The 23,419-nt window shown below is 61.2% G+C and overlaps 1 protein-coding gene across 11 annotated transcripts in view; it reads left to right on the top strand.

Moving 5' to 3' along the window:
• The first annotated feature begins 12,996 nt into the window (after nucleotides 1-12,996).
• The window catches only part of KCNQ2 (potassium voltage-gated channel subfamily Q member 2), a 67,591-nt gene continuing 57,168 nt past the window's right edge, over nucleotides 12,997-23,419 (top strand). For 10 of the 11 annotated variants that reach the window (XM_021921792.2, XM_021921787.2, XM_021921785.2 and 7 more), the window contains exon 1: nucleotides 12,997-13,505. In XM_021921792.2, the coding sequence (XP_021777484.2) occupies nucleotides 13,210-13,505 (296 nt within the window). In that variant the 5' untranslated portion in view covers nucleotides 12,997-13,209. Of the gene's footprint in view, nucleotides 13,506-14,644; nucleotides 18,112-23,419 lie in introns of those variants that run through there. The other variant, XM_021921794.2, reaches the window with a different exon arrangement.

The raw sequence follows: 23,419 nt of genomic DNA, 5'->3' as shown, positions 1-23,419 counted from the left end.
GACAGAGAGATGGGAGCACTCCCTGTTCCCACGGGGGTCCTCAGCAGATGAGAGTCCTGGCCGTGGTAGCCTGGAGGGTGGGTCTCCAGGGAGGGTCTCTGACCTCAGCTCCCCTTCTGGGGTAATGAAGGCAGGCCCAAGTCCTTGGGTCTGATGCCTGGCAGGGCTCCGGGCCTTGCTGCGCCCCGCGTGCTCGGGTAGGGGGCTGTGGGGTGGGGACTGGCAGTGGCTGGAGGAGGCCGGAATCTGGGACTGGGCTCCTGGTGTCCATCGTGGGCGGAGGCAGCACACACGGTGCCAGGATTTGCCCTGCTGGATGCTGGGCAGGGGATACCCTGTGTCCAACCCACTGTCAGCTCTGGGGGGTGGAGCAGGGGCTTGGCCAAAGTCCGCCCTGGGGGCCCCAGCCCTCGGTCTCCGGGGAGTTCTGGTGCCACCTACAACAAGGGTAGGAGGAGCTTCGAGAGACCCACGGAAGCAAGCTGTGCTCGCTCATCAGGAAGGGGGGTTGGGGGCACGTCAGGCAGAGCTCTGCCTCCAGGCCAGTAATGCTCAAAGCTTTCGTCTTAGGACCCTTGCGTGGTGTTAAAAGTCAGGGAGGTTACATCTGCTGCTGTTTAGTGTGCTGGAAACTAAACGTGAGAATATTTAAGACATGAGAAAGCAGGGGAGTGTCACACCTCTTATGGCCTCTGAAAACTCCACTGTCCAAGCGAAGACGGGAGTGAGAAGCCTTGGCATTACTGTGAAAACAGGTTTTGACCTTGGGGCTTTCTGGAAGGTTCTTGGGAGCCCCAGGGGGCCTGGACCGTGTTTTGTGAACTGAGACTTTAGGCAGCAGAGCAGTGGGGAAGGCGAGGGTTGGGGTCCCAGCTCTGGTAATGGAGCCAGAGATGCCGCAGTGCCCCTTCTCCATCGGTGAAAGGGGGCCATATTGCACCTGCCCTGAGGGTCGGGCCAGGATTAAAAGAAGCCACGGCCTCACAGGGCCTCTGCGGCTGCCTCTCCAGCCCCCTGAACAGGGGCTGCACTGGAGGTGTAAGCTCTGGCTGCTCCCTTGGGCCCAGCGGAGGGTGGGATTTTCCCCATAGCAGGTGGGTGCAGGGGCGTGGGGAGGGGCAGAGCTCACCGGGGTTGGAGTCAGGGCAGATCGCTCTGTGGGTGTCGGCTTGGGGAGCCTGAGGACAGCTGGAGGGCGGTGGCAGGGTGAGGGCAGCGGACCACAGCCAGACAGTGCCCTGGAGCTCTGCAAGGTGGGACTGTGCAGCCCCAGGGCCTCAGTGGGGTGTTGATGGATGCTTGCAGCTGGCTGGACACCTGGGCTGCTGTCTGGCTGAAGAGGGCCCCAAGGCCTAGAGAGTGGCTCCGACTGGCAGCCACTGGGACTCAGGGTCAGTCCCGGGGCTGCTGAGGCCCCAGAGCAGGTCTTGAAGTCAGGGAGGGCATGGGTGGGGGAAGGAGCTCCACCCTACTTGGGTTGGTGAATACTTTTTTTTTTTTTTGAGTCTCGCTCTGTCACCCAGGCTGGAGTGTGGTGGTGTGATCGCGGCTCACTACGAGCTCCACCTCCCGGGAGTTCATGCATTTCTCACGCAAACCTCCCGAGTAGCTGGGACTACAGGTGCCTGCCACCTCACTTTCGGCCCCTAGTTTTTTGTATTTTTTAGTAGAGACAGGGTTTCACCGTGTTAGCCAGGGTCTTGATCTCCTGACCTGTGATCCACACACCCGCCTCGGCCTCCCAAGTGCTGGGATTACAGGTGGGAGCCACCGCCCGGCCTTTTTTTTGAGATGGAGTCTCGCGGTCACCCCAGGCGCTGGAGTGCAGTGGTGTGATCTCCGCTCACTGCAAGCTCCGCCTCCCGGGTTTCCTTGTTTCCTCACCTCAGCCTCCTGAGTAGCTGGGACTACAGGTGCCATACCTCACTCGGCTAGTTTTTTGTATTTTTGAGTAGAGACAGGGGACACCGTGTTGCTTGGGATGGTCTCGATCTCCTGACCTGTGATCCCACCCGCCTTGGCCTCCCAAAGTGCTGGGACTACAGGTGCCATAGCCGCAGCCTGGCCTAATTTTGCATTTTTTTTTTTTTTTTTTTTTTTTTTTTGGGGCAGATCTGTGCTCTCCCAGGCTGGAGTGCAGTGGCGTGATCTCCAGCTCACTGCAAGCTCCATCTCCCGGGTTCCGCCATTCTCCGCCTCAGCCTCCCAAGTAGCTGAGACTACAGGTGCCCGCTCCTGCCTTGACTGGATTTTGTATTTTTGAGTAGAGGCGGGGTTTCACCATGTTAGCCAGGATAGTCTCAATCTCCTGACCTCGTGATCCACCGCCTCGGCCTCCCAAGTGCTGGGATTACAGGCTTGAGCCACAGCCCGGCCATTTTTTGCATTTTTAGTAGAGAGCCAGGGGTTCTTTTTTTGGTAGGAGTCTAAGCCCACAGTACCCAGGCTGGAGTGCAGTGGCGGATCTCCAGCTCACTGCAAGCTCCGCCTCCCGGGTTCAGAGACGGGGTTTCACCGTGTTAGCCAGGATGGTCTTGATCGCCTGACCTCGTGATCCGCCCGCCTCGGCCTCTCAAAGTGCTGGGATTACAGGCGTGAGCCACCGCGCCTGGCCGGGTTGGTGTATATTTTAAAACAGGATCCACCAAGACACCCTACTGGCGGCTTCGGTCTGCACTTCGGACATCACTGAAAAGTTCCTGAGGCCTCAGGAAGGCTGCGGGGCCCCGCTGAGTGGCCAAATGCCATCTGTCCCCTGCCCTTGTCTCTGCCGGGCTCCCGGTGCCCTCTTGTAACCCAGGCAGTAAGGACCTTCCCACCCCACTCCAGGTTCCCAGGGTGGCTGGAAGGGCCTGGGTGCCCCTGGCAGTCCTGGGTTTGAGCAGCGGCTTCTGGGCTCCCTGCCAAGGGGCTGGGCTTTGTGGCAGCCGGTCGGGCCTCCACGATGGGACGCTGGGGATTTCCCACGTGTTGTGACTGTCCTTGTGGGTGACTTATTGTGTCCCGGAGTGGGACTGCAGGCATGGGGTTACATCCATACCCTGGTGCATGTATGTGACCTGAGTGAACTGTGCATACCTGTGGGTGACTGTGTGGGGTGCAGGGGAGAACCTGGCAGGGGGTCCTGGAGCCCCTGGAAACAGGGCGTATGTGCTCGTGTGTCTGTTCATTTGTGCCTGCGTGTCTGTGTGTCGGGCGTCTGGCTGTGCCTGTGCTGCTGGCTGGCTGCCTGGAGTCAGGGCTGAGTCTCTGGGGGGTGCCCACCGGGTGGCTGGACCCAGAAAGCACTGGGCAACGGTCCCTGTCCCGAAGCCAGGGAGGGAGAAGCCGGCTGGGGGACGGGCTGGACTGGCAGGTGCATGGGCCTTGAGGCAGCTCCTGACTCTGTTGAGGGGAGGGAGGGAAGCCCCGTCCCCGTGAGAGGGTCAACCAGGAATGTCAGGGGTCTTTGGAGGAGCTGTGGGGTCTGGCTTATTTCCTGGCTTCATGCTGCTCTGGCATTTTGCTTTGGGGGTCGGCTGGGGGAGGTGCGGACGATGCTGAGGAGGATGTGTGAGGCTGAGAACAGCTCCAGGATGGAGAGCAGATGCGGGCGGGGTCAGCGGCCCCAAACCAGGGCCCTGGCTGGGTCTGTGGGGACCCCGAGGCAGGGGCGGGAGGCACCAACACCCAGAGGAGGGGGGAGAGGGTGGGGGCCCTGGATGGTGTGGGGTGGGAGCAGGAAGGAAGCCCTTGCCCCTGGACCCCCTGCCCAAACGTGGGTCCTGGTTTGCAGGCCTCCTGCTGCAGAACAGCAGTTCCTAAGAGCCTGTGGGCCTCCTGCAGGGACAGGACTGGAGCTGTGGGTGTGGCAGGAGGCAGAGCTCCCAGGCAGGACCAGCCTGGAGGGGTTGGAGGGACAGGAACCAGCGCCCCCTGCCCTGCCCATCTCCCTGAACATGTCGGGGGAAGGAGCCCCAGGCTCTGCCACACAGCCTGTCATGGGGAGGGGCTGACAGCTCTGCCCCAGGCTCTGGCAATGAGGACCCTGCCAGCCACTGTCTGAAGCCAGGTCAGGCCAAGCCAGCTGCCAGCTGTGAGGTTCCAGGGCTCAGCTGCCTGCGGGGAGGGGCGGTGCTGAACTGGGGAGTTGGAGGGAACGGTGAGGGGCAGGGGAAGGAGAAATCCCCCGAGTCCCAGAGTGGGAGGCTGTAAGATCTCCCTCTCCATGTCTTAGTCTCTATAAACCTTTTACCCTCCAGGGTGTGGGGAGCAACCTTCAACTGTAAAGGGGTCCCTGGGCCCTGCCTCCCCGAGGCTGTGGCTGCCTCCAGTGTGGGGGTTTCTGGCACTTTAGGGGCCTCAATTGACCGCCTCCCACTGCCCTTTCTTTACACTGCATTGCCCGACACCCAGGCCTTCACCTTGGGTGTGAGGCGGGTGGCACACAGCGGGGCACGGTGCCCACGGGGCAGCCGGGAGCTGACTCAGCATCTTTACCTTCCCACTCACGTGATGCCTCCTCCTGCCACCGCTCGAGACACTTTACAAATCTTGCGCCATTCCTCCATCAGCGCAATCCTTATCGACGGTCAGTACCCCCACTTCACAGGTGAAGAGGTGGAGGTGCGGGGAGATCTGGCAGCTGCCGGGAGCCACACAAACTAAGCTCACAGTGAGTGAGACACAGCAGTGGCTCCAGTGTCCTGCGATGATGTAAAAGCAGCATTTTCCCATCAGGCTGGGAACCACCAATGCAGAACGCCCAGGGCTCCTTTGCTGAACTCCACGGCTGCCCCAACCCGACCTCACTCCTTGGGTGCTCCCCCACCCGGTGCCCGGACTCCTGGCTCCTTTCTCATGAAGATTCTCAGCCCTTGGCTTGTGTATTCAGGAACTCTTGGGAGCAAGTCCATTTATTTATGCTGTTTCATGCTGAAGTGTGAATGACTAACATACCAGAACTATTTGCTCTTTTTTTTTTTTTTTGAGATGGAGTCTCGCTCTTGTCACCAGGCTGGAGTGCAATGGTGCAATCTCAGTTCACTGCAACCTCCACTCCCAGGGTTCAAGCCATCCTCCTGCCTTGGCCACCCGAGTAGCTGGGATAATAGGTGCCCACTATCATGCCTGGCTAATTTTTGTATTTTTAGTAGAGATGGGGTTTCACCATTTTGGCCAGGCTGGTCTCCAACTCCGGACCTCAGATGATCCACCCACCCCGACCTCCCAAAGTGCTGGGATTACAGGCGAGAGCTGCCGCACCCGGCCTATTTGCATTTTAAGAAAGGACATTGTTAACTTACACCATGTTTTCTTTTTCTTTTTTCTTTTTTGAGACGGAGTCTCGCACTGTTGCGTGGGCTGCAGTGCAGTGGCGCGATCTTTGCTCACTGCAACCTCTGCCTCCTGGGTTCAAGTGATTCTTCTGCCTCAGCCTCCTGAGTACCTGGGGTTACAGGCACCCACCACCATGCCCAGCTAATTTTTTGTATTTTTAGTAGAGATGGGGTTTCATCATGTTGGCCAGGCTGGTCTCAAACTCCTGACCTTGTGATTCACCCACCTCAGCCTCCCAAAGTGCTGGGATTATAGGTGTGAGCCACCGCGACTGGCCTTACACCATGTTTTCTTAATGTCAGCACAACTGGCATTTGGGCTGGATGATGCTGTGCTTTGTGGGGGCTGCCCTGTGCCCTGCAGGGTGCTTGGTGCCCCCCCCCCAGCCTCCACCCACTGGATACCAGTAGCATCTGCCCCTCCACTGTGACGACCAGAACTGTCTCCAGACGCACTAGAGGCTCCCTTGGGAACAAAAGCCCTGGGTGAGAACAATTGACCTGAATGGATTTCATCTCTGTAGGTGGGATGCCAGGAAGTGTGATTAAGCAAAAGCCTGGTCTCCAGGATGGGGCCAGCTCGTCCGAGCCGCAGGGATGGACACATCATGCTCTCTTCAACTCAACCAGTGGGAGGATCTGAGAAAACAGGGAAGAGGGGCGTGTCCGAGCCAGAATTGGACTCACCTGGGCACCTTCCTGCGTGAGACCAGGGAAGAGGGGCGTGTCCGAGCCAGAATTGGACTCACCTGGGCACCTTCCTGCGTGAGACCAGGGAAGAGGGCCGTGTCCGAGCCAGAATTGGACTCACCTGGGCACCTTCCTGCGCGAGACCAGGGAAGAGGGGCGTGTCCGAGCCAGGAACTGGACTCACCTGGGCACCTTCCTGCCCTCCTCCTGACGCCCTCAGAATGAGGCTCTCCCTGTCCCCATCCCTACCCTCCCGTGAGGTGGGGGCCGATCCTCTCCACTTGTCTGAGGAGCATGAGGTTCTATCTCACTTGGGCAACTACAACAAAGTACCTACGGCTCGGGGGCTTAAACAACAGAAATTTATTTCTCACAGTTCTGGAAGCCAGAGGTCAAGATCCAGGTGCGGGCAGACTTGGTTCCTGTGAGCGCCAGCTTCCTGGCTTGCTGACGACGCCTTCCCATGTCCCCACGTGGCACGAAGCAGAGAAGAGGACCCAGCGCTCGTGTCTCTACCCCTGAGGGTGCTGGTCCTGTTCCGAGGGCTCCACCCACCTGACCCAGCCGCCCCCAAAGGCCACCTCTCCTAACACCATCGCACTGGAGGGAGGGTTTCAGCATGTGGATTCTGGGGGCACATCCAGTCCACGCAGCCCTGAGTGGTTGCCTGGCCTGCTGAAAGCCACTCAGCTCGGGCAGGCCCACGGTGGCTGCCTGCAGGCCATGCCCTGCAGCCCACACCAGCGCCACCCTCTACAGGGGCTGAGGCAGAGCCTGCTGGGTGCCGCGGGCGGTGCCCTCGTGTTTGCTGGTGAGGTGGGGCAGCAGGCCGCCTGCAGAGCCTCAGGACTGGCCAGACTCCAGCTTTGTGCAGCCCCTGGTGTGCTGCTTGGAGAACCCAGCCTTTCTGAACCATCCACCTGGTGTGGCGTTAAGTGACTTTGTTCCGGATGCGGGGTGGGGAGGGCTGTGACAGCCCATGGGCCTTGCCAAGGCTGGGCGGCCCTGCCCAAAGCCTACTGGACAACTGGCCAAGCAAGGCCCTGGTGAGCCTGGGCCGTCGGTGGGCGGGCAGTCAGGGCACAGATGCCAGCAGCCTGCATGGGCAGGACGTCTGGCCGCTCCGCCGGCCCTGAGCTCCAGCTACCCATGTCCTCTTGGGGTCTCTCCGGCAGCCCTGAACCACACAAGCCCCAGGCCAGTGACTGAGGCCACATCTGGCTGGAGGCTCCAGCGACGTCCAGCCCCAGGTCAAAGTGGCCATCTGTCATCTGACAGGTTGACACGCACCTTCCTTGGGCCGAGTGTCTGTGCCCGCCCCCCTGCCCCGCACTCAGTGTGCAGTAGGGCAGCGGTCCCAGGCAAAGCAGTTTCCTGTCGGGATGAGGACCAGCTCCAGAGAAGGTGAGAAGGGGTCCCCGTGTCAGGGCCTCCCTGAGAAGACGCAGTGTCTGCCATCCTGGTGGGTAGAGGGGACAGCACACGCAAGTGCTCAGGGAAGTGGGGGTGGCCGTGTGCCCAGGCAGGGAGGACGGGGGCAGAGGGGCCGGTGGTCCTGGAGCATGTGGCAGGGCCAGGTCTCAGCGAGGAGGCCTCGAGGAGGAAAGTGTGTGGGTACTGTCGAGGTGCCAGGGAGTCTGGGTGTGTAGATCCACGGTGGGGCCTGGGTCTCTCCCACGAGTGAGCGCGGGGCCTGCGTTCCTCACGATGGATCTGCCACAGCACGGGGACGACTGTCACAGCTTCTCCATGTGGCTGAAGGTGTAGGAGGGGGCGCGTGGGAGGCCACTTGTGACACCTGTGGACCGGAGATGACAATATACGGGGTTTGGGGATGTCGAGCTCCCTGAGGTCCCGGAGCTACAGGTTGATTTCTGCCCTTTCTGGATGCCTCCAGAGCCACCGTCACTCCCCAGCCTGTTCCTGCCGTCACAGGTGACCACGGGCTCCTCAATTGACGGTATTATTGGTGGCCGGGAAGTACAAGCAACTCCCTCATGCAATTAGCTGGCTTGCCAGGGGCTAGGGAAGCTTGTTGAGAGCCCTGGTCCTTTAGAAAAAAGTATAAATTAAATTTTTATCGACTTTAGTGTAAGATGTTAAAAAAAGTCAATACTTTCATATCTAAATCTTTTCCCCACTCCCCTGCTCCCCTGCAAGCTGGATAAATACAGCCCTTCCTCCTCATAATGGAAAATTCCTTTGGAGGGGCTGGGCCTCTGTCTGGGGAGGCACTTCCTGTCGCCCAAATTACAGGATTAAAGCCGCAGCGGGTCTGGCCCAGGTGAGATGACTGAGAACCTGTCTCCTCATTTCCTCATTTTCCCAAATTAAATCTTGTTTCTTGGCCGGCAGAGCTTTCCTCCAGGCCTCTGTGGGGTCGTCTGTTTTTCTGAAGGCGCAGAGACGGGGAAGCAGCTCCCTCCGTTTCCACCGGGAGGCACAGGGTGGTGGCCTGGGAGGCCCTGCTTTAAGCCAGGGGGCCGTTGTCACTGGTGCCGAGGCCCTCGGAATGCAGGTGAAGCTGAGCACCCTGGCATAGATCCCACCCAGGACAGCACAGCGTCAAAAGGGCATAAAATCTGGGCTGTTCTAGCAGGGGCCACAACCTGCCAGGGCCACCAGCACCATGTAGCCGTCCTGCACAAACTCACTGAGGCAGCCCCCGCCTCCCGGACCCCGCTTCTGACGGCCCCGCACAGGAGGCAGCCAGAGGAAGCCCATATGCCTCTCAACTCACTGTGCTTGGTTTCCGGGGGTTTTCGTTTGTTTTTTTGTTTTTAAGACAGTCTCGCACTGTTGCCCAGGATGGAGTGCAGTGACGCAATCTTGACTCGCTGCAACCTCCACCTCCCGGGTTCGAGTGATTCTCCTACCTCAGCCTCCCAGGTAGCTGGGATTACAGGCATGCGCCACCACACCTGGCTAATTTTGAATTTTTAGTAGAGACGGGGTTTCTCCATGTTGGTCAGGCTGGTCCCTAACTCTCAACCTCAGGTGATCCACCCACCTCGGCCTCCCAAAGTTCTGGGATTACAGGCGTGAGCCACTGTACCTGGCCTGTTTTGGTTTTTTTTTTTTTTTTGAGACGGAGTCTTGCTCTTGTTTCCCAGGCTGGAGTGCAGTGACATGATTTCAACTCACTTCAGCCTCTGCCTCCCAGGTTTGAGTGATTCCTCTGCCTCACCCTTCGAGTAGCTGGGATTACAAGTGTCTGCCACCATACCTGACTGATTTTTGTGTTTTTAGTAGAGACAGGGTTTCACCATGTAGGCCAGGCTGGTCTCGAACTCCTGACCTCCGGTGATCGACCCACCTCAGACTCCCAAAGTGCTGGGATTACAGGCGTGAGCCACCACGCCCAGCCCTCATTTTTGTTTTTAATTAATTAACCCCTCCCTTCCCATCCATCCCCTCCCCTCCTTTCTTTCCTTTTTTTTTTTTTTTTTTTTCAGGGTCTTGCTCTGTTGCCCAGGCTGGAGTGCAGTGGTGTCGTGAGAGCTCAGTGTAGCCTCCAACTCCTGGGCTCGAGTGAGCCTCCTGCCTCAGCCTCCTGAGTAGCTGAGACAACATCAGCAAGCCCAGCTAAGTTTCATTTATTTATTTATTTTTTGAGACAGGGTCTCTCTTACCGAAGCTGGAGTGCAGTGGTGCCATCATGCCATCACTGCAGCCGGGACCTCCTGGATTAAAGCGGTCCTCCCACCTCAGCCTCCTGGGCAGCTAGGATCACAGGCAGGCCACCCAGCCCAGATGATTTTCGCAGTTTTGTAGAGACAGGGTTTCTGTGTTGCCCAGGCTGGTCTCGAACTCTTGGACTCAAGCAGTCTGCCCACCTCAGCCTCCCAAAGCTCTGGACTTACAGGCATAAGCCGCCTGGCCTGGCCTCGGTTTTTCACTTTTGGTCCCACCATTCCAGTGCCGAGCCTGTGAGACTGGAGTCATGACCCAGCAGGACTGCACCTGCACCTGAGGGGGAGCAGAGGTGGGCTCTGGAGGGCTGCTCTGTGACCTGTACTGTATAGGCAAGGTTACCCTATGGGTTCTCCCTGGCAGTGACCCAGACGTGCTTCAGTTTGTCCTCTAACAACCATCGACTCTGGGCCCCTCTCTGCGCCAGGCTTCAGGGAGGACAGTGGGAGAAGCCCCAGGGGACCCGGGCAGCAGGCGGCCACAGTCCCTGTGGTTCGCTTTCTGCCGGTGGGGGAGACCAAAAGAGGACTCTGGGGACAGATGAACTGGCCTCGATCGGCAGGAGCAGCCAGTCCTGGCAGTGCAGCCTTCATGTTCTCTGGTCGTTTGGTGCAGCCCAGTGACGTGGGAGGCTGGGGGAGGCCTCGAGGTTACCTCCCTGGAGGAGATCAGAGAACGGGCTGGGCTTGCAGGTTCCGGCGAGAGGACGGTGCTGGAGGTGCTGAAGGGACAGCGCCCGTGTGGAATCCGCTGCCACCCTGGCCGCCTGGGTGAGGACCGACTGTCTCCCCCGCTGGAGCTGGGCGCCACGTACGTCTGAATTCTGCTCATCCTCTCTGGAGTCCTGTCGATGCAGTCTTGGCAAAGATTGCTTGAGCCTGAATGCTTTTCCCATCTATTTTTAAATAAATGGAATTCCTCATGCTTGGATGAAATTTACCCCAACTGGGCATTTTCACGACCCGCTTTGCCTGGGCGCAGAGGAGGGGACAGGGGGTAGGCATGCGGGTAACCAGATTGCTGACAATGTAGCCCGTGGGTGTGCAAGACACAAAATTAAAAACATAAATGATTAATGAGCTAGCTCTTTGAAAGGACATCCTAAACAAAGGAGGAAGCAAAGATTTTCAAGCCTTGATGCAGGATTCGCTTTCCAGAACCTTCCAAGGTGTGGCAAAGCTGCTGGAGCCAACGCCATTTGTAGACAGGAGAACCACGAGCTGCAGGGTGCAAAGCTCCACCTGCATCCAGAGCTGGCCCCTCCAGCCTGGCATCCCCACAGGGGCCACACTCTCAGCCACCCCCAGGAGGCTGTGAAGCCAACTGATGGCTCCCCAAGACTTCAGCAGGGTGTTCCCCTTTTTTTCCTGAAAAATAAGATGAACAGGTTTGTCTCTCCCAATGTCCTGGAACACCAGAGCACCTTAATCCTTGCTCCCATCTCAGCTCTGGTGCATCTGCTACAACGGGAACTGGGGATCACTTTTCCTTCATCCTCTATGGATCAGCCCTAACCTTGGGTCCCACGTGGCTCTGACATAAAACCTGAGATGACTGCTTCCCCAGGAGGGGCTGTGCACAGCCCGGGCACTGCCGAGGGACACCGGATAGTCTGAGGCTTCCCCCAACAGGATGGGGGGCCCCAGCCCTGCCGGGTTTACATTTTGAGCTACGGCTGCTCCCTCGGGTCTTCTGGTGAGTGGGAAAGACCAGCGGCGCCAGCCAGCGTGTGAGGGGAGATGCCGTGGTGCCCTCTTCCTTCTGCGCACTGAAGTCCTCTCTCTCCCCTGAACACATCAGGCTGGTGCCTCCTCCCTTAACAACGGAGAGAAACCGCAGCCGCCTGGGGCAAGCCCACTTCATGCTGGTTATCACAGCCAATGTGTGGGCACAGAGGCAGGGAGGCGGGGGTCCGGAGCGTGCCCCCGAATGTGCACTGGCTTGTGTAAGTTGCCGTCTATCCCCAACATCCTGGATAATGTACAGGTTAGCATTCTGCCTGCACCGACCCTTCTGTTTACAGCCGAAACACAAAACAACAAAAAGGCCCCGTGGCCACTAGCTCTGGAAACCAAAGGGCAAACACAACCCACGGGCTGACCCTGCGCCAGGGTTAGGGCTGTTTTATGAGCAGGTCCCCTGTGAGGACAGCACCAGCGATTCAGCAGAGGCCTTCTCTAGGTAGAATCCATGGTGCCAGGCAAACGCGCGAATAGGCTGGATGTAGTCAGAGACGCACTCAAAGATCACACCCCTCCTGGGTGTGCAGAGGAGGGCCCGGTGGCGGGGCACCTCGGGGGGTGGGCAGCACTGAGCCTCAGGGGTCCCTTGGTCTCCCAGTAGCAGCTCCAGAGGGACCCCTCCCAGGACGCATGGCCCCCAGCAGTGGGGAGACCACCTCTGCCCACCTGCCCCCAAGGAAACACTGTACCATTTGTGTCCAGGAGGCACAGATCTGCCTCCTTTGTCCTGAGGGGTGGCACTGGGCTTCCCGCTGGCCTCTCTGCTGCCCTGGGGCCACCCTCCAATCCCTGCCCCTGCCACAGGCCCCTTCTGGAGTCTGCAGAGCGAAGTCTAGGCCCCGTGGGGGGTTCAAGGCCCTCTAGGAGTGACTCTCCTGTCCCAACTCAGATGGCCCTTTCTCCTCTTCTTGCCTGCGGGCCACTGTGGCCACCCCCTTTCCCCTGGGCTGTTTTCCTTGCAGGGCACCTCCAGCCTCCACAGACCTTCCCTGCACACACCCTGGGATCTAGGGGGTCCTACTGCCTGGCAACCCTGACACCAAAGAGCAAGTCCCTTCAAGTCTTCCATTCCAGTGTCCACCTTCATTCCAATTCCACTCCATTCCACTCTTTTGACAGAACCCCTCCATTCCACCACCATTCATTCTTCAGGCTTGGCTCAGCCAGAGTCCACAGACCTTGGCCCCTCCTCCCGCCTCCACTCCCTGTCTCCCCCCACCCTCCCTCCCCCCTCCCCTCCACTCCCCCACCTCTTCCCTCCCCCCTCCTGTCTCCCTCCACTCCCGTCCTGTCTCCCCTCCCCTCCCTCCCCCCCTTCCCCTCTCCTTCAGCTCCCCCTCCCTCTCCCTCTCCTCCCCTCCTGTCTCCTCCTGTCTCCCTCCCCTCCCCTCCCTCTCCTCCCTTCCCTCTCCTCCCTCTCCCTCCCTCTCCTCCCCTCTCCCTCCCCTCTCCTCCCCTTCCTTCCCCTCTCCCTCCTCCCCTCTCCTCTCCTACCCTCCCTTCCTCCGACTGGCGTCGCGGGGGTTAACGCCGGGCGGGGCGAGGCGGCGGGCGGAGCCGGCGCGGCCGCGGGCCAGGCGCCGAGGTGCGCGCGGAGCGAGGTGGCCGCAGCGTCTCCGCGCGCGGCCCAAGCCCGTCAGGAGCGCGGAACCGCCGCCTCGGCCATGCGGCTCCCGGCCCGGGGGCCTGGGCTGGGGCCCGCGCCGCCCCCCGCGCACCGCCCCCGCTGAGCCTGCGCCCGACCCGGGGCGCCTCCGCCCGGCACCATGGTGCAGAAGTCGCGCAACGGCGGCGTGTACCCCGGCCCGAGCGGGGAGAAGAAGCTGAAGGTGGGCTTCGTGGGGCTGGACCCCGGCGCGCCCGACTCCACCCGGGACGGGGCGCTGCTGATCGCCGGCTCCGAGGCCCCCAAGCGCGGCAGCATCCTCAGCAAACCTCGCGCGGGCGGCGCGGGCGCCGGGAAGCCCCCCAAGCGCAACGCCTTCTACCGCAAGCTGCAGAATTTCCTCTACAACGTGCTGGAGCGGCCGCGCGGCTGGGCGTTCATCTACCACGCCTACGTGTGAGTGGCCGGCGGCGCCCCCGTGGCGACCCCCGTGGCGACCCCCGTGGCGACCCCGGCCGGGCTGGCTGCGGCGGGTTTGGCTCCCCGCGCCTGGGTCTGGGTCCGGGGCCGAGACCGGAGAGCGACTGTGCAGCGCGCGGGCAGGAAGGATTCCGGGATCGGGGCCGGGGCCGGGTGGGGGCTCCGGGCCCGCAGGACGGAGACGTGCGGCCGCCCCAGCCCCCTCCTCAGCCCGGCGGGCCCCTCCCCGCGGCCGCTGCGCCGAACAAAGGGCCGGCCGGGGAGGGAGGGCGGCAGCGCTGGGTCTGGACTCTCCGGGACTCTCGGGGACCCGCGGGGCTGGGGCCGCCCGACCAAGCGGGGGCGGCGGGGGAGGGTTTGGCCCGTCCTTCGCCATCCTCCCGAGCCGCTCTCCCTCTGCCTGGGGCGAGCTTTTGGGTTCCTGAGATGCGGGAGGGGCCCTCCCATGACCCCCACCCCAGCCGGGCGGAGCGCAGCTGTCTGTCCTGCCGCCTCGGCGCCGACGCCCCTCCCTGGACCCGCGAACCCCCCTCGGTTCCGGCGCTCAGCGCGGCGCTGACCCGTCTCTGCCGCCGCCGGCCGCCCCCGTGCACATCCCGGGCTCAGGACCCCTCCTTGGCAGAGCGAGGCCCGGGGAAGGGGCTGCGGCGGACCCGGGACCCCCAGCCCTGGGCCTGGAAGGGGCTGTCCCCTCTCCCCGGGCGAGGCTCAGGGCACGGCTGCGTCCTGGGGCAGGGCTGGCGGGGGCGGCCGAAGCCTGGGTCCGGGTGCACCTGGGTGTTCGCGGGTGGAATGTGCGCGGCCCGCTGCGCCTGCGGCCTGTGCGGCGGGTGTGCACAGCTCTCCCATCCCAGCCGAACAAGGGACCCGCCGAGCTCCGGGACCGGCCATTTTGTGTGAGAGGCATTTTGGGATGGGACTGAGGGGCAGACTCGCCACAAGCTGGCCGGGCGCCCACCTGGGCCGAGAGGGGTGTGTGCCCCAGCGTGTGTGTGGCCTTGAGTGTGCCCTCAGCAGACCCTCCGTGGGCTGTGATGTGGGAGGGTTCTGGGGTAGGGAGAAGATCCCAGAGGGAAATGCCAGGCCGGTGGCAGGGAGGGTGTCTCCGTGGAGGGCCCCTGGGCACGCAGCCTGGGACCCCCCAAGCAGAGGCTTCTCCGACCTCCTGGGTCCTGGAGGTCCTGCCGCCCCCAGGAGGTGAGTCTGGCCTTTCCAGTCCAGGGTCCATGCCCGAATCCTCGGATGAGCCTCTATGTCCTCAGGAACGGCCTCTCCTTATGGCCCCCACCTGGCTGGGAACCAAGGGGGCTCTTGGAGGGCCGGTACTGGTCAGCCAGGTCTCAGCCCAAGGTGACTCCTGGGACGAGGACAGGACGGAACCCACCCCACAGCCCTCCTGCCCCAATGGCCTCAGTGGCCGGAGCCCCACTCTGCGTTTGACCCACGGTGCTGCCCGGGGTTTGCTCTGCTTTGAGCCCATGATCCAAGGGCCCAGCCTGGCTATTCCTGAGGTTTCCCGTTGGGTCCACAGCTCTCCGCTGGCCGCCCCCTGCCTGGGCCTGTGTGGGTCAGCCCCTCTGTTCCTCCTTCCTGTCTCTGCCTCCTGAGAGTGGCAGTCCAGAACTGGGGTGAAGCATGGGGAGCGCTTGCACATGTGGGGTCTGCACCGTCTCCTCCTGACGACCCTGAGTCTCTACAGGGCAGCAGCTTGTGGGGGCTTCAGGCGACCCCTCAACGTCGGAACAGCCCCGCCCTCCAGCCTGCACTAGGCCTCTCCTCAGCTCCTTTGCTGTGGGCAGGGGTGGCTTGGCCTCAGGGAGGCAGCCCCTTTGGCAGGGGGATTTTTTCTGAGGGTCAGGGCTGGAGAGCAGGGTCTCTGATCCTGCCCCGGGTTGGACACTGGGGACTGGTCTCAGAACCTCTGCAAACCTCAGTTTTCTGTGAGTGACATCGGCACAGCTGCTTCTCACTCAGGGGCTTTGTGAGCCCCGCTGCTGGGGGGCATCCCACTCTACCAGGCCGGCCCAGTGCCCTCTGTGAAAGGGGTGCAACTCACCGCCTGGCCCCCAGACCTCTGGCGTGGAGTTCTCTGCTGTCCCCATGGCCCAGCCCATCCTTGGGGTACAGCCTCCACCCCGGCTTGGGAGGCCCGATGGCCCCGTGTCCCCTGCCTGGCCCGGCATGGACTGGCCGGGTTGTGCATTAGGCATCATTTGGTCTGTTTGTTCATCAGCTAAACAGAGATGGAGCTGAGTTGGGCCTGGGGCAACCGGGAGTAGGGGGAAGGCCAGGGCTCCCTGTGCTGCCGCACCCAGCTGTGGCTGGACACAGGTCCCCAGGCCCACCTCCCTTTTGCCTGTTGCCCCCAGCGTCTGGCTTCAGAGAGGTCAAGTTGTGAGAACCTCTCTGGGCATCCCTGCTGGACCCGGGGTGGCCGCTGTCTGGGGTAGAGAGGGCTGCTGCCCTATGGCCCCAGGGCTTCGTAGGCATCAGGCCAGGCCCCCGCTGCCCCAGCTCTGGGGAGGTGGAGACGTCAGCACCGGGTTAGAGAGGGGCTTTCTCCACCGTTGCTCCTCTGTGTGGAGCTGCGGCCTCCGCTCTCGCGCTGCCTGGTGCGTTCCCAGAGGTTCCGGAGACAGGGCCTCCCTGAGTCAGACCTGCTCTCTGCCTGATGGGGGCGGCGTGCCGGCCCACCTCTCCCAGACCCTCCCAAAGGGAGTGTGAGCTGCAGAAGTGGCCCAAACTCAGCAGATGATGTGCCTGGGGCTGCCGTAGGGGACTGTGGGCCAGAGCACCATAGAGGTGCCCTTCGGAGCCTGAATCCCCAGCTTCAGCCTCTCTCCTGCTGCCCATCTGTGCACAGGATGGAGCCAGGCACTGCTGCACCACGGACTTGAATCTCCTCGTCCAGGATCCCCACGTGGGTCACTGGGCGTGTCCACTCTGTTCTCACTGGGTGTGGGCCTCAGTTACAGCCTACTAGAGGGTCACACAGCCCCGTCCCTGTGGATGGGGAAACTGAGGCAGAGGACGGTTGAGTGAGCTCCAGAGTCGTCCTGCTTCACTGAAAGGAGGGGTCCCAGCCTGAGATGAGAGCTGGGGGTGCAGATTGCTTGAGCTTACCAGCAGCCCAGCCACGCTGAATGGCCAGGGTGAAGCTGTGTTTAAAATAGGCCAGATGGGAACTCTGGCACCAGGGAGGGCCTGTCCGTGGGGCTCGCTGTGCCATCTTGGCTTTTGGGCCAGGCCTCAGATGGGGTCCAGGGTTGCAGGGGCCTATGGCCCTGGGCTGCTTGACCAGGTGCTGTCTCCCATTTCACTGCAGAGAGGGGCCCGGGGCTGGAGGGCCTATGTTCAAGTCCCCTTGTGCCGGGACCCAGGCGTGTCCCCTCACAGTCCTGGATAACTCGGATGGTGCTGAGCACAGGCTGCCCGGGCCCCTCTCCCACCCCCGCATTCAGCTCAGAGGCTGGTGTGAGCCCTCGAAGGGCTGGCTGGGGTGAGCAGGCGCCCGGCACTCTCTTCTTGGTCAGGCTGCTTTGAGGGGTGAGTGCAGGCCTGGGCTTTACCCAGCACAGAGCGGGGCCCTGGCAGGACCAGGGTCCGGTCTCTGCTGACGGAGCATTGTGTGCCAAGAAAGAGACTTGAGTGTTTGAACGGCCACATTCTGCTTCTTCCAACAGCCTCCTGGGTAGGAAATCTTATGGAAATTTCCCAAAAGGTGAAAAAGCCTTGGAGAGTTGTGGTTTCCGGGGAAACCTGGACTTCTCTGGTTCCTGGGCCCCTCGGGAGGTCTTGGGCCTCCTCGCAGGATTCTGTCCCTCACCAAATAATTTAAAGTGAGATTACTCTGGAGTGGTAAGATGTTGTACACGACGCTGCCTCGTTACACAGTGGAGGTGGAGTCAGTCTCTGTGCACATTCTGTGTCTGCGAGAGGATGGGAGCTAACGGGTAAGCAGGAACGCTCCTCCTGATCCTTCCACAGTTAGAGCAGAGGAAATCCGTTTTATTAGAAATCGCTGCCAGCCAATCTCTGCAGAGACGCGGTCGCTCCAGAGGCGCCAGTGCCCTGGATGTGGGCACTGCTGGGCGCTAAGGATTCTCGACCCCCAGGATGCTGACCACGTGGGAGTCCTGTCTCCAGTTTTGGAAACGCTTAAATCCTGGAGTGTTCAGAGCTGTGGTCACTTCTCAGGGCACAGGCTGAGTCCAGTGGTGGAGAGTGGCTTAACATAGTGGTTTTCCCAGTTTGTTTTAGCTGATAAACGAATGAGTCTGTGGATCTCCGCCAGTCCCTGTGCTCCTGACACGTCTGTGCCCCCGTGTGCACACTCAGCAAGTCCGTCCTGTAGCTGCTCGCAAGAGCACGGGGCCAGCCTCTGCCTGTAGGAGTGACATTCCGTAGCCTCCATAGCCGCACCGGGGCTGGGCCAGCCTCGGCCCCATAGGAATGACGTTCCGAAGTCACAGAAGAGCCAGGCTGGCCCAAGCGCTGGAGTGACATTCGCAGCGGTAGAGGAGCTGGGCTGGCCTCCGCCTGAAGCTGCTTCCAGTGTGGGGAGATGAATCTGCTTTGCAGAGTGAGTTCCCTTCTAGGAAAATGGGCAGGTCTGGAGGACCAAGGGGGACCTGTGGGGTCCTTGAATCTGGCGAGAAGGGATATGGGATGGCCGAGCTGCCTTGCCTAGAGGCTGGGGAGGGGCAGCCTGTGCCCTGGGCCCTCCGAGTGTCCACTTGAGGTTGGACGGGAGGCTGGGGCCAGCGGCCAGGCCGTGTCCTGTTAAAGGCTCAGGCGAGAGCAGTGTGCCCGTTTTGGGAGGATGGGGGGGCAAGGATGGTGGGGTGATGCCCACGATGTCCCTCGGGAGAGACGTTGGCCTTGTGTCCGACATCTCATTATCGCAGACAGAGCCAAGTGCGTTACCTCGCCGGGGGTCACCTTAACTGTTTTCCAGTGTGCATGCCGGGCAGCTCTGAGATGGGAAACTGCTGGTGTGTGTGCTGTCCACTGTGCAGCCCCGCTCCCCTCTGGGCCTCCGCCCATGTGAGACGTGCTCCTGTGCAGCTGTGACCTGTGAAGACGGTTCCGAAGGCCCTGCATGACCTGTGGGGTGTGAGACTCGGGGAGGGCAGGGCTGGGGCTCTGGCTGGGTCCTGTGCTGAGACTGGCCAGCGTTGGGATCCTAGACCCAAGTTTCCTTGCCTGCATGGTGGGGATAACCGTTCTGCGTCTGTCGTGGTTGCCGCCGGGATTCGACGCGTGAGTCACTCCCCACGACGCCTGATGCCTGCGACGTTCACCGAGCTCGTAGCCGTCATCGCCGTGACCGTGAGGCACCTTCAGCAGAATGGAAGGCCTCACCCCAGTCGAAGCGTGGAGGCCGGGAGCGGGGACGGCGTCGCTCTGCCATCCACCCCTCCAGCCGATTCTCAGCCCCACTGGTCAGCGGCTGGGCCGTGACAGAGAGGCCTGCGCCGCTGTTGAGGGCGAGGTTGTGGGTTGGAGCGCGAGGCCCAGGCTCGAGCGTCGGAAGCTTGCCTGTTTGTCGTGTGGGGCTGGCCGGCTGTTTCCCCGGAACGAAGGCTGCCTGCCCTGTGTGTGCCGGGTGTTTGGGGGTTTGTCTTCCTGTTTGTGGCTTCCGGCATGTTCCCAGCATCCTGAGGGTTGAGGCTTGGAGGACAGGAATGATCTTTGGCTTGAAAAACCACTGTGGGTAGGTTTTTCCAGTGAACCCCGGAAGCCGTGAAAGAGCTGCAGTGTAAGCGTCGAGTGTCCATGCAGACCGCACCAGAGAACCCGCCGGGATGCCTCAGCGCCGACACGGGCCCGGCAATGCCGCCGCCTTTAGCACGGAGCGGCGAGCCGAAACAGCTGTGTCCGGAATGGGGATGCCCTGTTCAGGGCTGGAGCTCAGCTCTGCCTTCCGACAACCGTTGGCTGACAGCTCTGGGAGTCTCAAAACGGCACCTTTGTTGAGGGGAGGCCATGGACATGCTCAGAGGAGGAAGTGCGTCCTGCATAGGGTGGGCAGCACCTCTTCGACCTGGCTAATAGGTCCAAGGTCGAAGGAGGAGGGGTCTGCAGATCTGAGCTTATCCCTGAGGAACTCTCTGGAAATGGCTCCTGCTGGCCCCTGCGTGCGACTCCTACGCTCACCGGCCTGTTTGCCGAGCTTTCTCTGTTGATTTCGGAGTGGGTTCTGGTTCCTGCCTCCCTGGTGGGCTCTGAGTGGCAGGGCCCTGCCGACCGCTGGCCTCCGCAGCAGGTGATAGAGCGGCGGGCCCTGCAGGACAAGGCTCTGTCCTTGATGGCTATGGGTGAGGGCGGCGTGCTGCAGGCGGCCAGCGCAAGGCGGGTGGGCCCTGAGAAGCCTGTTTCCCTGCAGCCTGAGAAAGCCGTACCCACAGAGCTGGAGGAGGGAGTGACTCAGGACGCTGCTTAGCAAATGGGTTGGTCTGGAGTCTGGGAAATGGAGGGTTAGACTTTTTGTTGTCTGAAGCTGGGATGGGTCGTGCTTTTAATTCATCCAGGAGGACATGGGGCTGAAGGGCTCTCTGGCTCTTGTCGCCCCTGACGGGAGTGCTCTGAGGTCTGGCAGGCCACAGAGCTGCTGGGACGGCCTCAGCCCCAAACCCATGCCTGTTGCTTCCCGGGGGCCAGGCCAGAGGTTTCCCAGTGAGAGCTTCGGGGTCGACATTTCCAGGAGAGGGAGGCACTTCTGAAGTGGAGTGCCCTTGGTGAGCTTGTGTGGCTTTTCTTTCTCTGTAGCCCGCTCAGAGTTGTCCCATTGAGTGTCCCATTGGGTTGTGAGCATCTGGAGCCGTGGAGAGGATGGGACTGGGGGCGCGTGGGGGAGACACCCCTGCGAAGGGCAGGAGAGCCCCCTCAGTCCCACTGGGGAGAGTCTGCACGGGGCTGTGGGTGATTGGCTGGCAAGTGTGAATGCTGATCCATGTGCCACTTGTTTCTAAGTCAGCAGGGCTCCTGCCCCCACACACCGAGTGGCTGGATTCTGGGAGCCCTTTCCTGTGGAGAGGGGAGCTGGTGTGTGGGGTGCAGGGCCAGGGCCCCGTTCCAGCATCGGGGAGCCAGAGTACAGGTGCTTCTTCCTGTTAGCAGTGGGCCTGTGCTGTGCTCCCTGTGGGGTTCGGCGGCCCCGGTGGGGGCTTCAGTCTTGAAAGGGGCTCATAGCTCTGGGGTGCAGGCTGCCGTGCGTGGGGGTGTTGCACGTGGGTCCCCAGGATGATGTGTGGTGGAGGATGGGGCGATGTGAGCTCTCCACAGAGCTTCCTGTCCCTTCTGTCATGTAAACCACAGACCCTGTGCCAGGTGAGGGGCTGGGGTGGGTGAGGCTAAGGTACCTGCCCGAGGCCTCGGGGCACTTGCAGGAGATGTCAGCTCGGTGGAGAGGCCGGCCTCCGAGAAGGCTTCTCCCTGGCCACCAGCTGCCCAGAGCTCCCAGCCCAGTGCCAGCTACTTGTGCTGGCCCCAGACAGGGGCTGCTGGGTGGCCTCTCGAAGAGGAAGTGGCAGTTTTCAGCCAGTGGCCGCCTTGCTTTGAGGATGAGGATGTTTTCCAGACATGCTCGGGAACTGTCCTTAGGCTCTGCTGCCTGCCCAGCTTGAATACAATTAAGTCTTTAATTTTTTTGGATTCCTGGGAGTGGCTTTGTGGACGCTCAGGAGAGCAGTGGCGGCTGCAGGGAGTCCGGCCGGAGTCGGTTGGACCTCGGAGTCTCCCATCTCTGAATCATCTCAGTGGGGGCGGACGGGCGGCTCCGGGGGGTGTGGCGGGGCTGGGCTCCAGGCTGCCCGGCCTGCAGGGAGCCTCCTTCTGGATTCTTCCTCCGTATCTGTGGCGTGGAGGCGGCTGCTGCCTCTGCCTGCCCCCGTCTCGTCCTCCAGGTCCTCCCCACGGAGCACTTACCCTTGGCCTAAGCTGGAAACCTGAGAACTTTTGAGCTTCTGCTTTTCTGTTTACTCTTGGAAAACACGTGGGAAGGGTGAGTGGGAGCAAAAGGCCAGTTTCTCCCTGACTCCCTGTCCTGGGAGGAGGTGGGGAGAAGCCTCGGGCAGGGGTGAGAGGCTGGGATGCCTGCCCCGAGGGCTGTGGGCGGGAGGCCGCGGGCGCCTGGTTAATGGGTCTCTGCCCCTGTGTGCGGTGTAGGGCTCTACACTGGGACTCAGGGTGCAGAGGGCACGTGTGTGGGACTTTAAAGTTTGTCTGTCGTGGAGGCTCTTGGCCGACTGGGCTTCCTTCTCCCGGAGGAGGGCGGTCAGGGAAGCAGGGATATTGGGTAGCGTCACCCCAGGACAGAGCAGGAGGCAGACTGGAGTCCCCTTTGTAGACCAGATAGGGCCAGGCAGGGCCTGATGTCTGTATTCTGTTCTTTATTTTAAGAGTAGGGGTCTCGCTCTGTGGCCCAGGCTGAGTGCAGTGGTGTGATTGTAGCTCACTGCAGCCCGGAGCTCCTGGCTTGAGCGACCCTCTTGCCTTGACCTCCTGAGTAGCTGGGAGATGACCCTCTTCTTACCCGTTCTTCCAGAATAGGTCAAATTCACATGACACACACACACACTCAGAAGAGACACCCACGGAAACCCTGGAATATATAAAATGACGTCCAGCCCGAATGATTTGCCCCCTCTGTGCTGCCCTGTCTCCTCACTGGGTCAGCCATGGCCCCTCTCCTGGACCTGTTCTCTGCATGCGGGCCGCGGTACGGCACATGTGTGTCTGTGTGTGTTCACTCATTTCTTTTCACACGTGTGGAGTCACTCCATGTCCTGCCTTGTGCGTGTGGCCCCCTCTCCCTGCTTGTCCCCCTCTAGGTCCGTCGGGTGCTCACGACTTCTCTGACCAGTTCGCACTGATGGACCTTGAAGCAGGTGCAAGGACTTTGCCACTGCAAACGGTGCCGTGTGGGGCTCCGTGCACATCTTCACACAAGGTGCAGGTCTGCAGGAAGAATTCCTAGAAGCTGCCTGGTGGCTGTAAAAATGTTCTCATCCCAAAGGACCAGATATGCAGAGAAGTTTAACGCTCACTTTTCCTGTCATTGAAAAGTTACATTTTTGTGGAAACCCGTCCAGGCTGGAGACAGAAGGTGTGCACAGGGAAAGGAGGCTCTGGGGCCCCACTCCTGGCTGCCTGCTGCTCAGGTGGTTGATGTGGGGGGGCAGATGCCCTGTTCCCTGGGGTAGGTGCTGCCTCCTCCCTACTGACTGGGGTAGGTGCTGCCTCCTCCCTGCTACCTGGGGTAGGTGCCCCCTCCTCTGTGTTCCCTGGGGTAGGTGCCGGCTCTTCCCTACTGCCTGGGGTAGGCGCCACCCCCTCCCTGCTCCCTGGGGTAGGTGATATCTCTGCCCTCCTACCTGGCTAGGCGCTGGGGCCACTCTTGGGGATGGTGGAGGAGGCCGGCCCCCGGGTGCTGGCCGTGGTCCTGACCAGGAGCTGCAGTTGTGTCTCCTCGTGGGCCAGAGGGTCCCTTTGTGTGACTCATTCTTGGTTGGCATCTGCCCAGGCCATAGAGTCAGGGGCTTGGCTCGCCTCTGAGCAGCTTTGGGAAAGGGGCTGGTGTTTGGGAGGTGCCTGCCCAAGGAATGATCGGGGGTGGCTGCTGGGGCAAGGTACACGGCCAGCTTCTCCGCTTTACAATTAACACTGAGCCAGCTTATCCGAGACCGTCCCTTCCCATGGGTGCTGTTTAATTAGCCAAGAGCTGAGTTAAGATCACGTGAAGAAAGTAGGGGGGCCTTGGCCTGAGCGGCGGGTGGACAGGGCTGCGTCTGTCAGGGCAAGGGGGTCTGGCGGCCCCTGCCGCCCTTGTTTCTTTTCTTTTTTTTTTTTGAGACGGAGTCTCACTCTGTCCCCCAGGCTGGAGTGCA

The sequence above is a fragment of the Papio anubis genome, chromosome 16, assembly GCF_008728515.1.
Source record: "Papio anubis isolate 15944 chromosome 16, Panubis1.0, whole genome shotgun sequence".
In the NCBI taxonomy this organism is placed as follows: domain Eukaryota; kingdom Metazoa; phylum Chordata; class Mammalia; order Primates; family Cercopithecidae; genus Papio; species Papio anubis.
This window is presented reverse-complemented; position numbering and strand designations above follow the sequence as displayed.